Source organism: Galeopterus variegatus, unplaced genomic scaffold, assembly GCF_000696425.1.
Source record: "Galeopterus variegatus unplaced genomic scaffold, G_variegatus-3.0.2 Scaffold689, whole genome shotgun sequence".
NCBI lineage: Eukaryota > Metazoa > Chordata > Mammalia > Dermoptera > Cynocephalidae > Galeopterus > Galeopterus variegatus.
The window spans coordinates 315304-328978 of NW_007726800.1; the positions used below are offsets into that span (position 1 = coordinate 315304).

At 44.6% G+C, this 13675-nt stretch overlaps 1 protein-coding gene across 1 annotated transcript in view; it reads left to right on the forward strand.

Annotated features, from left to right (window-relative positions):
- The window catches only part of SLC2A9 (solute carrier family 2 (facilitated glucose transporter), member 9), a 201002-nt gene that overhangs the window by 110684 nt on the left and 76643 nt on the right, over positions 1 to 13675 (forward strand). The window contains exons 11-12 of the mRNA XM_008571485.1: positions 11876 to 11977; positions 13126 to 13201. Of these exons, the coding sequence (XP_008569707.1) occupies positions 11876 to 11977; positions 13126 to 13201 (178 nt within the window). The remainder of the gene's footprint in view (positions 1 to 11875; positions 11978 to 13125; positions 13202 to 13675) is intronic.

The window sequence follows — 13675 nt, forward strand, 5'->3', positions numbered from 1 at the left end:
GAAGTTTGGCAAATTTTTCCTGTCTTTATTCTATGCATAAATGTATGAGGGTACTTCTAAAAGTTTATGGAAATATTTGTGTTATCCTTCAATTTTATTTTTTCACAAACCTTGGAAGTGTCTTCGTATGCTTTACTGTTACACAGTAGTAATTCCGTACTTTATACTAATCTCAATCCTGGTCTTGTTCATGTAATATTATATCGGAATGATTTTTCACTTTTTTATTTATTGCTTGATTATTTTTTAATTGAAGTATATACCATAGATACAGAAAATTATGCATATCAACATCCCTCTGAATTAATACCTGTGCTGAAAGCCGTATCATTCTCCAAAAATTTGCTATAGGTAATTTTTCTAATGGTCTTCTATGGGGTAGGATTGTTGAGCATCCCTGCTGAGAACCTGGATAGCAGAACCACACAGCCTGAGTTCCAACCCTAGCTCTGTTCCTTTTGAGCTACATGACCCCAGATAAGTTATTCAACATCTGTGATTCAGTTTCCCCATTTCTGTAAGGACATTGTCCATGCCTTATAGGGACGGGCTGAGGGTAAAACACATGGACGTGCATTGAATGATTCAAGTACTGCCTGGCAAATGATGTGCACCCAGTAGATGTTAACTGTTCCTGTCCTATTTAGGCAGGTTCCCATAATTTGCCATTTTAAGTAAGGCTGTCATGAACATCCTAGGATAGGGCAGGTTTTATAGGGACTCTTGCAATCTTTCGACAGTTGAGAAAACCAAGAACCAAAGAAGTGACTTACACAGGGTCACAGAGTTAGTTGGGTCAGAACCTGAGGGAGTGAAGAGAAATGATGTCACAAGGCCTTGACTGCCCCCCAGGACCCTGCAGTGCTTTATGTGGGATTTCACGGATGCTCACATCACTCCTGAAAGTCCAGTTTTCACCCTGGTTTGAAAGAGGAGCAGACTCAGGGAGTGGTGATGCTTCCAGCCTTGGTCTCTGTGACCCCTTCTGGTCCCCTCTCTCTGACTGGCAGATCATCTTCATTAAAAGCTGACAATATTTGGAAAAGTATTCCTTGGAGGTGCTAATCCCAGAAAGGAGGGCAAATGACTTCACTCTCCTGGGAGAGGAGAGGACCTTTCTAAATTCAGGACTCCAGAGTTGTAGCCTCTGGGGAGTGTCCCTACCACTGCCTTCATGTGTAGGCCGTGCTGGATCTCAGCCACTTGGACCATGGTCAGTTCCTATGGTGCCCTTCAGCAAGTTCTTGTCAGCACCTCCTGTGGCCAGGCTGCTGACCCTGTGCTGGCCATCACCATGGTGCCTGCCTACAGGAGCTCACAGTCCAGTGGGGGAGGCTCTGACTCAAGGTGGAATGATGTGGCACTATTCTAGAGGTGCAGGGAGTGATAGCTCCAGAGCTCTGGTGGTGGATTCATTCATTCACGCATTCATCCTTTCCACACACACCTAAGGGGCACCTACACAGTACTAGAGATCACCAGTGAAGTCGTCGTGATCCAGAGAGAAAGATCCGCAAACAATTGCCATGTGCAACACTGAGATAAGCTCTCCTGTGAGGGGTTCCAGGACGGCTTCCTGCAGGACAAGGGAGCCAAGAGCTGAAAAACCAGCAGCAGTTAGGTCCAGGGAAGATAAGGACCCTGGCAGCCTGTTTCCCTTTTGTCTTCTAAAAGAGCTGGAGAGGCAAGAATAGTCCATTGGAAACAGTGCTTAAAAAGGGAGCATTTACCCTAGTCCCTGGAAAACCATGAGATTAAATTCAGCATGAGGCTGGGAGTCTGGGATAGAAAGTTGTGCTGGGGAGAAAGAGTTTTGGCTTTAGGACTGGGATACTCTGAATTCAAATTCTGATCATGAACAGCTGAGTGGTCTTGGGAAAATTACCCAACATCTCTGAATTTATTTGCTCATCTGAAAATGGACATAACTATGCCCACCTGTGTTAGGCAAAACAGTGGCTTTCAAAGAAGTCCACCTCCTGTTTCTCAGAAGCTGGGAATATGTTGTCTTACGTGGCAGACGGGCCTTTGTGGGTGTGCTTGAATTCAAGATCCTGAGATGCGGAGATTTCTTGGATTATCAGGGTGGGAGCCACTTTAACCACAAGGTTCTTATAAGTGAAAGATGGAGGCAAGAAGGTCAGAGTCAGAGAAGGAAACGTGGCAATGGAAGCAGAGGCAGAAGTGACGTCATTGCTGGCTTTGAAGATGGAGGAAGGGGCCACTGGAGCCAAGGAACATGGGTGGCCTCCAGATGCTGGAAAAGCCAAGGAAATGAATTCTCCCCTAGAATCTCCAGAAGGAACACAACCCTGCTAACACTGTGATTTTTTCCCTGTGAGACATTTCAGATTTCTGACTTTAAAAACTATAAGATAGTATATTTGTGTTGTTTTAAACCACTAAGTTTGTGGTAATTTGTTACAGCGGCAATAGGAAACTAATACAGCACCTTACAGAATTGTCATGGAAACAAAATTCAAAGCATGTGAAAGCCACTCTCCTGTTGCTAACAGAGTCAATATTCAGTAAATCTCTTGCACTTCCCAAAGTTTTTATTGCTTTGTTTCCAAATATATATACTATTTCACCTAACCCTTTGAGATAATTGCCTAACAAAAAGAATTTTCCTATTTCTTTTCATTATTTTTACTGAGATTTTGACAATCTATTAAAATGGCTCTGGAGCCTCATACAATTGAGAAGTAGAAGACATTTTTGCTCATTTGATCTGCAATTAATTTGGCTCAGGGCATCACTCATCAGTGTGGGCAGCTGTAAATAATTGCCATCTTGGAGGAACAGCTGGTTTTCAAAATTGGTTTTCTTGATGCAGCATTAACTTTCTGATGAGTGAACTTCCAATAAGTGTCAATCAGGCCACACGAGGCTGAGTATCTGCTGCCATGTGGGGTGGGAACTTTGTGGAACATGGGGTTCATTCTGTTGAGAAACAGACTTTGTGCTTTTTCAAATCTGGGGAGGGAAATCACATGAAGTCATTCTTACTCATTGCAGGAAGTTTTTGTAATCGTCAGGAACAAAAGTTAAAAAAAAAAAAAAAATCAAGTGTTCATTGGGCCCCTGCTCAATGCCAGGCATGGGTCCAGGTGTGTGGGATACATCAGTGGACCACACAAAGTTCCCTGCATGGAGAAGGGGTGGTCCTCATTGTGGGGGAGGGGGGCATATAGAGAACAATAAACAGAGCGAATAAATAAGGTGGAGGATGCTATGAGAAAACAGTAGAGCAGAGAAGGGGGATTGAGAGGTGGAGGCAGGTTGCTGTATTAAACATTGTGATCAGGCTCAAGGCAGGTGAGGGAGTTGTCTGCCCAGATATCTGCAGAAGAGCATGCCAGGCAGAGGAGCAGGAGGGGAAAGGACATCAGGGAAGAGGCGCAGTGGGTGGTCTGCAGGCAGATCGACTCAGGCATGGGGAGGGTACATAGGGTGGATAAGCCACCCATCAAGAGCTATGGCCTTTGGTAGAGGGACAGAGCTGGCCAGAATGTCCCTGTAGAAAGGCAGCTTCATCCTCTTCCTTCCGACCTTCTGATTTCTGATTTCTGCTGAAACCACCTGGAACTCAGAGGGCAAGAAGCCTGCTGATTCAGCCCTACAGGTCCCACTGCAGGACATGGAGCATGACACAGAGTGGATCTGGAGGGGCAGAAAAGGGATGTGCAGAACAGGAGCAGGAGCACCTCTGCCTGCTTGAGGGACCCCAGAGGGCCTGCAGGGCAGAGGGGAGCAGCCAGGGTGTTGAGGCAGAGGGCCAGGGCATGTTTTAAAAGGATCCCTCTGGGCTGCTGTAAAGAAAATAGACATAGGCAGTGGGGTGTCAAAAGTGGAAGCAGAGAGAGCTGTAAGGAGGCTTGGAGAGAGGCTGATTTTCACCATGAATCGTCAGACTGCAATCTGCTCTCACACTGGCCTCAAAGGACTAAGTTCAGCTAATTCTCCTTGCTGGACATCCTCTTTTCATTGATAAATAATGATTCTGTAGCATTTCTATGGTATTTTTGGAGAGCAGCAACTAGCTTTGGTCTGGTGGAGTTTATAAAAGCAAAAACCACATCCCATTGGCACATGGGTTTGTCCAGGTGCACAAAGCAAGCTAGGTAGCTAGGTTACAGAAGCCAAAAGTGAGCAGTTAAAGCAATCAAGCATAAAAATCTTCATTGTGTATGGTTCTGTTCCTATGTAATGGTTCACTGCATATGGTTCCTGTTTCTATGCAACAGTCTTTGTTTCTATGAGAAGGTCAACCATTTCTCATGCAGAGGGGGGTAGTCTGACAATGAGAATGGAGCTCCTACCCTAGATGGCGTTGGTATTGCTCAGGATTCTCTGCTACAGAGTCACCAGTTGCTGGTGTGATGAGGGCTCCTTGGGGACTTCTTCATCCCTGAGATGTCAGGATTGAGGGGCAGCAATTTGGGATACCTGGGTGCTGGCCCTAATCTGGGCCACATCTTGCCCCAGTGTTCAAATTTCTCCTGTAAATTCCCAGTTGTTATGACTACTTTGGCCAGTGCTATTGGGAAAAGCCTCATAGAGTTGTTTTAAAATGTAAATTAAAAAGTGTGTGGGGGGAGGGGTGTATGTGTGGGACAACAGGTTTAAAGATGTGGCAGCAGTAGTTGTCATATTGTGTCTGTGCAGTCCTTGGTCTCCCTGTGTTCCACCAGCCTAGGCACGGGCCCATAACGAGCATTCATGCATAGCTGCTTAACAGAGTAGGGCTTAATTAAGCCATTCTGGGAAATTACTCTGGCTAGCTCAAGACAGAGCTCTTTGCCTTTGGCTGCGATCGATGCCTGGGAGTAGTGGATAGGACATTCTGAAGGAGGCAGACCCCTTCCACAGTGCTTTCTCCCAGGAGTGGTTTCTCTTTGGGCCCTGCACACACATAGTCAGTGCACATGGCCACATGCTCACAGCATCAGGGCAACCAGGCAAGGGCTGGGTTCACAGGAATCAGCAGAATCAGCAAAGGCCCTGCAAGGAGTTGGACAGAGAATTAAGTCACTTCTGTGATCAAAAGGCTCACCCTGGTACAGGGATGAACTCTTACAGGGCCCTTCAGTCCCTGACTTCTGCCAAGCCCTGAGTACTGCATGTAGTTTATATAGAGGTATACAGAACACAATGTGGACAAAGAAGGATATATGAAATGTATATGAAGGAATATAAAATGTATGTACAATAATATAAAGGCACATTGAGTCAGATTTGGAAGCTTTGATTGAGCCAAATTTGAAATAAATGAAATTTTAGGCTATATTTTCTTCCCTCTATCCCTTCCTTCTTTCTTCATGCATTCAGTTATCTAGCAAGCAGCATACCAAGCCCTGCACTCTATCAGATATTACCTCCTAGTATTGGTTTGCTAGGGCTGCCATAAAGCACCATGAACTGAGTGGCTTAAATAATAGGCATTTATTACTTCACAGTTCTGAAGGCCAGAAGTCCAAGATCAAGGTGTTGGCAGGGCTATTCCTTCTAAGGACTATGAGGGGGAGTCAGCTCCAGGTCTGTCTCCAAGCTTCTGGGAGTTTGCTTACAATCTTTGGTGTTCCTTGGCTTGTAGAACTGTCTTCCAGTCTCTGCCTTTATCTTCCCATGGCATTCTGTCTGCAGGCAGGTCTGTCTCTGTGTCCAAATTTTTCTTTTTTATAAGGACATTAGTCATTGTAAATTAGGGACTGTCCTAATTTTATTACCTCTATAAAGACCCTATTTCCAATTAAGGTCACATTCTTAGGAACTGGGTATTGGAGTTTCAATGTTTCCTTTTTGGGGAAGATGCAATTCAACCCATAAAACTCCCCAAGGACGGGGACTCCTGTATCTTTCTTTTCCATGCCCTGATGCCAGGGCCAGGCCTATAGGAAGTTCACACAAATGAAGAGAGGAAAACTTTGGGAGCGTGTGCATATTCTTTTGATAAATGTCCATATGAGTTTGTCTCAGTGACACTGGAGAGAGGCAATAGAGCACAGAGGTTAAGAACAAGACTTTGGAGCTAGACTACTTGGCCTGAATCCTGGCTCTGCCACTGTGTGACCTCACAGGTTGCTAAGCCTCTCTGAAACTAAAGTTCTGCATATAACGGGATGATAACAGCAGTTTTATAACCCCATTGAGATGTTATAACCAGCAGATGATAACACCATGGACATGTTATAAGGATTAAGTTATAGAGAAGACTTAAATTATTAATATATGTAAAGCATTCGGAGCTATACCTGGTACATAATAAGTGCTATAATAAGATTCACTACCCAGTAATCAAAACATACTGGTATTGGCATAAGGATAGCCATACAGATTAATGGAACATAACAGAGTCCAGAAAACAAAAGTTGTCAAAGTAATTCAGTGGAGAAAGTATAGTCTTTGCAACAAATGATGCCATAGAAACTAAATGTTCATATGGAAAAATGAATGGCCACCCTTATGCCATACACAAAAATTAACTCAAAATGGATCATGTGTCTAAATATAAAGAGCTAAAACTATCAGACTTCTAGAAGGAAACACAGGAGAAGGTTTTGCGACATTTAGATAGGCAAAGGTTTCTTAGATGAGATGCAAAATTATGAATCATTTTTAAAAATTGATAAATTGGATTTCATCACAATTGAAAATTGTGACTATTTAAAAGACATTGTTAACAAAATGAAAAGGCAAGTCAAAGACCAGGAGTGCATACTTACAAAACACACATATGACAGGGAACTTGAATTCATAATTCATAAAGAACTCTTAGAACTAAACAATAAGAAAACCAGTTACTTACTTAAAATGAGCAAAATATCTGAACAGATGCCTTACCAAAGAAGATATCCGAAAGATTTTTTAAAAGACATGAAAAGATGCTCAGCACCATGAGTCATCAAGGAAATTAAAATTAAAACCTGCAATGAGATACCGTTATTCACCATAAGGATGACCAAAATTTAAATGGCTGATAATACCAAGTGTTGCTAAGGAAGTAGGACAACTGGGACTCTCATACACAGCTGGTGGGAATTTAAAATGGGACAACCCCTCTAGAGAACATTTTGGCAGTTTCTTAGAAAGTTTTTACCCATACATCTCAGCCTTTGTACTCATAAGTATTTACCCAGGAGAAATCCAGCACATGTCTACACAGAGACTCACATACTGATGTTCACAACAGCTTTATTTATCAGAGCCCCAAACTGGAAACAACCCAGTGTCCATCAACAGATGAGTGCAGAAACACATGGTGGTAAATCTATGCAGTGGAATACTGCTCAGCAGTAAAAAGGGCTACTGATCGTTACAATAATATGGATGAATCTCAAAAACATTATGATGAGCAATACAAAACTCTAGAAATGACAAATCTGTTCATAGCACCAGAAAGCAGATCAGTGGCTGCCTGGGGCTGGGGAAGGGACGTCAGGGAATTTTTTGAGGGATGAAATGTTCTGTATCTTAATTGTTGGGGTGGTTTTAGGGTATAGACATTTTTCAAAACATATGAAATGGTACAATTAAAATTGGTACCTTTCATTAAACACAAACTATACATCAATAGAGCTGATACTGAAAATCCTAACCAGGGAAAAGGTTACCATTGTCATTCCACCAGTGGTTCTAGCACTGTTGAGAGGGGCACTGAGTGCTAGGTAAATGGCTACTGAGTGGACAAATGACCCTGTGACTCCGGAGTCCCCAGAGGAGGTTTCTTGGAAACATCAGGAGTCGAACAGTCCCCTGCTGATATCAATAACCCTCACAGACTGCGGTTCATTTTGAGTTAATGTCTTCACTGATGATTTTAATGTTGGGTGGGAATTCCACGTTCACTCTAATCCCTCCCTACAGGCTGCACTTTAATGGGACATAAAGGAGGGAAGGTGAAAGGACAGAGCCTTGCAGACGGATCCTGCTTCCCACTAGGATGAGGAGGGTTGTTTTCATCCCTTCTTTCTCCTTCAAATCCATTTCCCTGCTGTCTTCCTAGACCGTCTTCAGAGATTGTTTTCAAATCAGGGACAATGTTTCCAGCTTTACATTGGCTCAGGTTACTGGTTCATCCAGAGGCTTCAGGGAACAAAACCAAAAGCCAGATTCCCACTTTGAGAGCCCTTGAACATCAGCATCGTGCCGTAAGGTAATGGCTCTCAACTGGTTTGTGTTTGGGGCACACTTTCCAGCACTGAAATTGTGGGTAGTGCACTCGAAGAAACTTTTTAAAAAAATTCTCAAAACACAAGTCAGTAACCCGTGTGTGTGTGTGTGTGTGTGTGTGTATATATTATATATTATATAATATGTATAATCAATTATGATTATATATATATAATCATAATTGATTATACATATTTTGGGGATTCAATGTTGACATATGTTGATCAAATCAATATTACTAGTATGTCTATTGTTACAAATTATAATTATTCTTTATGCCCCTTGTCCAATCTCTCCCCATCCCTCTCTCCATCTGACCTCCCCCCTCTGATAACCCTAGATTTCTTCTCTCCCTCTGAAAGAGTAATGGTTACCCTGTTGATTTGTTGCCTAGATGATCTGTCCAATGCTGAGAAGTGTGTTCAGATGCCCCAGTATTATCACAGAGCAGATGCTTCTTCTGTCACTCTGGAATGGGCTTTGTGGAGAGAGACATCCTCTTCTTTTCTTTCTCTCTGCTGGTGACTCTCCTTGTGTCAATGCACTCCAGTGGCTGGCGGATCATCTGCGTGGTGGTTGTGGCATCTAGCCACTTTCATGGCAGCTGTGGTTACTGTGGTGGCTATGGTGGGCCACCCACATGGAGATAATGTTTTTGGCATGCTCCTTGGAGGTGGCAGTGTGCCTGGTTGTGGGCAAGGGTGTCTAGTCCCCAGCCCCATGACCCAGGTCCCCAGGCAGGGCCCCAAGGCACTGGTGGTGGGCCTGGTTGGGGGGGTGTCTGGTCCCTGGCTCCATACCTTGGGTCCCCTGGCAGGCCCCAAGGTGCTGGTGGTGTGCCTGGGCTGGAACTAATTTTTTGTCCTTTGCTTACTTCTGAAATGGGGGAACTTCCTGTGGGAACCAGTACTTGAGCGTGTGGTTGAGCTAAATTGCTGCTTTGCTGCTGTTTCCCTAGACAAGACTTTTTGTGCACCTCAGCATTTAATGGTTGACCTTATAGGTACTTCCAGCTCTCCAGAGACCCAGTGCACCTGGGTTGTGTAGAAACTCTGATCTGGGCCTGAATCTTTTCATCAAACTGCAGCCCATGAAGGCTGCATTCCCAACCAGTCTCCTCTGAGTGGTTCTGCACTGATTGGGGGGCAGATCGGCTGTCCTTGCTGTGTCCCAGTGTTCTCCTTGTGGGCCCATCTCCCCCACTGCCTGTGCTCCAAACACTTCATGTGGGACAAGCGCTGTGTGGGTCCCTTGTGATGACTCAGTGGCCTCTGAATGGCTCCCCTTTTTCAGCTGTTCTGGCTCCTCACTCCTGCATGGGTCCACGAAAACCCTATTAGTGGTCTTGGTGGCCTCTAGGCCCTCTTCTCCCTTGCTGCCTCCAAGCAACTCCATGCAAAGGGCACAGCTGTGGCTTCTGCTGGCTCCTGCTCCATGCGCTCAGCAATTCCAGCCTTAAAGCGGCCATGGCCCAAAATGCTCTGAGCAGTTTTTTCTTTCTCTCATTGTGGCTTCTCCCATCTTCATGAACTCCGTAGGTCTCTCCTCCTCTTCCCCTGAGCTCCAGCTGCACCAGCTTGGCTGATGTTACATTTTTATAGTTGTAAATTGGTTGATTTGTGGGAGACAGTGACACTGGGGACCATCTATTCCACCATCTTGACTGGAATTCCCAGTAACCAGTATATATTAATCTCAGTCTAACGATATCATATGTTGATCTCAGTATGACAATATAAAACACATTAATCCAGTGTAACAGTGTAACATGTGTTGGTCTCAGTTAATAATGTAATACAGATTAATCTCAGTGTAACAACGTTTCCCAGTGACTGTGGTGCTCATCCATGGTAATTTCCAGTCATTTCAGCACCGTGTCATTGGGTACTCTAACCTGACTGCCCTAAAATGCTTAGGAGACAAAAGCTTCCACATTCCAGTTATAAGCAGCCTTCATTTCCAGTGCCAGCTTAATTTGGGGCTCTGAGCTAACCACAATCTTATATCATTATTAGTACATCCTTAGATTGTAGCAAAGATGCATTTTACATGGTTGTGAAAACTTGTCAGTGTGAGTATTGAAAATCACTGGTGATAGGGAAAGAATAAAGACTTATGACTCAGGGGACAAAGATTACATCCCCACACTTTAACAAACTCTATTTTTTAGTCTTTTTTTTTTTAAGTAAAAAATCTCATATAGAAAACTTTGAAAACTAAAAAATAAACAAGTAAAATAAGAATCACATATACCCCCAATGAGAGTTAGCCATTGTAAACTATTTTTCCATGTATTTTTCCAGAGTGTATTTGTTTAACATAACTGTAATTTATATAATGCATATATAAATAAATACACCTTTCTGTCCTGCTCTTTTCGCTTAACATTGTGCCCTGAGGATTTTTCTATACTATTTGAAATTTCTCTCAAATATGTTAATTTCTACACATTTATCATCTAGTTGTTCTAGGATTTACTTAACCAATTCAATTGTTGGTGGACTTCTAGATTATTTCTATTTCTTCATTAGTATAAACAACACATTGATGAAGATTTTTGTCCATGAATCTTTGACCAAATATCTATTTCTTGAAGATAAATACCCAAAAGGTGAATGACTGAGTCCAAGGGTATGGCTATTTCTAGTTTGGAAATTTTTAATGTCTCAAAAACCAGAAAAGACTTTGTAGATGATCCCAGCCTTGCTACTTACCAACCATGAGACCTTAGACACATTCCCAAAGTCTCTGTGCCTCAGTTTTTAACCTATAAAATGGGGCAAACAATAGAACCTACTTTAGTTACTGTGAGAATTAAATGAGTAGATGCATGAAAAGTGCTTAGTACATTGCCTGGCACATAGTAGGTGTTCAGTCATAACCATCATCCATTTTTATCTCGACTAACCCCATCATCATCAGAAAAGAGGAGAAATTAAGATACAGAAGGATCAACTGACTTGTTCAAAGCCACACAGTCAACTAGAGCCAGGAGCTGGGACCAGACCCCAGGCCTCTCCTTGACTGACAGGAATAATACATCTTCTTCCACTTATTTGAAACCTCTGTTGTTCATGAATCTATTTCAGGCACCTGTGTCCTTTCCCACTGATCTCACAGCTACCCTGCAAAGATGATATTATCATTCCCATTTTCCAGATGGGGAAACTGAGGCTTGGAGAAGCTAAGTCACCCGTTTTGGGCACAAAGAAAGCTAAGTAGCAGAGCTAGGGCTTAAACCCATGTGCCTCTGGAAACCACCTGCACTCTGTTCTGTTGGGTCAGGTTTCTGGGAGGCCAGGTTTGGAGGCTTGGGTCTGCCCTTCCTTCATAGGCAGCAAGAGAAAAGCCTTCCTGACAAGAATTGCCTCCATGGCAGGCTGGCTCTGAAGGAGGGGAAAAAGCTATGGTGGCCTCGTCCATCCAGTTTCTTCTTCCAAACTCCCTATCAGAGTCCACCCTGACGACGAGGAATGGGTATGTCTTGATGCACAGCAGTGCTCAGGAAGTGCTCCTTCCTGTCCCTCCCTTTCTCATAAGGATCATCCCTTCTAGGGTTGTGATCGTGGAGAAAGTGGCTGGACAGTCTCAGGGTCAAAGCCAGCCTTGAACCATGACCCCCATCACCGGCTCCCAGTGCCACATCCCCCTCGCTTGCTGCTAGATGTGGAATAGTAATGTTCTCTCTTTTACCCTGGTCTAGGGCTTGGTCATTGAGCGTCTGGGACGGAGACCCCTCATCATTGGTGGCTTCGGGCTAATGGCCCTCTTCTTCGGGATCCTCACTATCACACTGACGCTGCAGGTGAGAGGACATACGTGTCACGCCTTGGGGAAGGCCAGCATGGGGCTGGCTCCAGCTTCATCACTTTGGGGCCTTTGGTTTGTGGGGTTTGTACTGTCTACAGACACCTCTTGCAATGCAGCTCTCCCCAGTGGTTTCTCAGCTGTGGAGCTGCTGGGAGTCCCCAGGGAAGATGGTTTGGTGATGTGTCCTCGGGCTGGTAGGCAAGAGATCTGACTTCTGGTCCTGTCACTGCTGCCACTGGTGAGCTGTGTGATCTTAGGCAAGATACATCCCCTTCCTGAGCATCAGTTTACCCATCTATGGGACAGAGGAGATTGCACTAGATGACCCCTAATAAGCCCCTTCCAGCTCTCGCATTGCAGCCGTGGGTGCCGGGCACTGCATATTGGGCACTTCCTCAGTTGTCACCGCATTGACTGGTGATTAACAGCAGGGACTCTGGGGCCAGACTGCCCACATTCGAATCTGGCTTTTCCACTTACTCACCGTAACGCTTTTGGCAAGTCACTTACCCTTTCTGCTCCTCCACGTTCCCTTCCCTTCCTTTCCCACTGGGCTGACTCAGGCTCAGCCTTCAAAGGTGAGCACAGCCTCTTCCCTTCCCCACATCTACGTAGACGGAGTCAGGCAGCCTCTACCGGCACAGCCCCAGCACCTCCACACTCACTCACTGTGTCACAGAACTGGGGACACCATGTGCTAAGGACCAGCCATCCAGTCTGCTAGAGCAGGTGCAATTCTGTAAATATCCTTCCACACGCAGCACCAAGCCACCCCACCCCTGCCAGACAAGCAACAGCCCCCCATCCCTGACACATTCCATGAAATGAATTAACTCATCTCATACCTTGTAGGATGGCAGGGGAACAAACATGGTGCTTTACATCATAATAGTGATAACTAATAAAAACTTTTAAATGGATAATGCCTGTAAAACATCTCATATTGTCTGCTATGCAGACTAAAAACTCAAGCAATGTGTTATTCATTTATTTACCACTTCCTGTATGCCATGTGATAGATGCTGAAACTGGGGCTCGGGGACATAAAGTGGCCTGTCCAAGGTCATGCAGATAGACAGAGGAGGAGCTGGGGTGGGAAAGCAGGTCTTCCAGACACTTGCCCACATCCCTATTCTCTCGCAGGACTGTGCCCCCTGGATCCCTTACCTGAGTATCGTGTGCATCCTGGCCATCATTGCCTCCTTCTGCAGCGGACCAGGTCAGGTGCTCGTCTTTCCTCACCACCTCGCCCAGGGGCTCATGGCACCACAAAGTTGGGGCTCTCCTGAGACAGATGGGGAGCCCAGGGCCCAGAAAGAAGCAAAGCCTGATGGGGGCAGAGCTCTTTGCCCTATTTAAATGCAGTTGGCAGCCTCCATTCTGTCCCACTGACAGTAGGCAATGTGCCCACCCAAAGATACATGGGTGATAACGTCCAACAACACAGCAATAACTAACACCAGTGAGAGCTGTGAGCCATGCGACTGGTCTGTTTGTGATGAATCAAAGATAATCAAGATACAGCTGTGCCCACGGAGAAGTACAGTTCAACATGAGTGACCTAATAATAATAATGACAATGTCTAAGATTTATTGATCACTGAATACGTGTTGTACTTGGCTAAGAACTTGATGTGCATTAACTCACTTAAGGCTCATGACAGTTCTAGAGAAGGCAGACGGAAGGTGATTT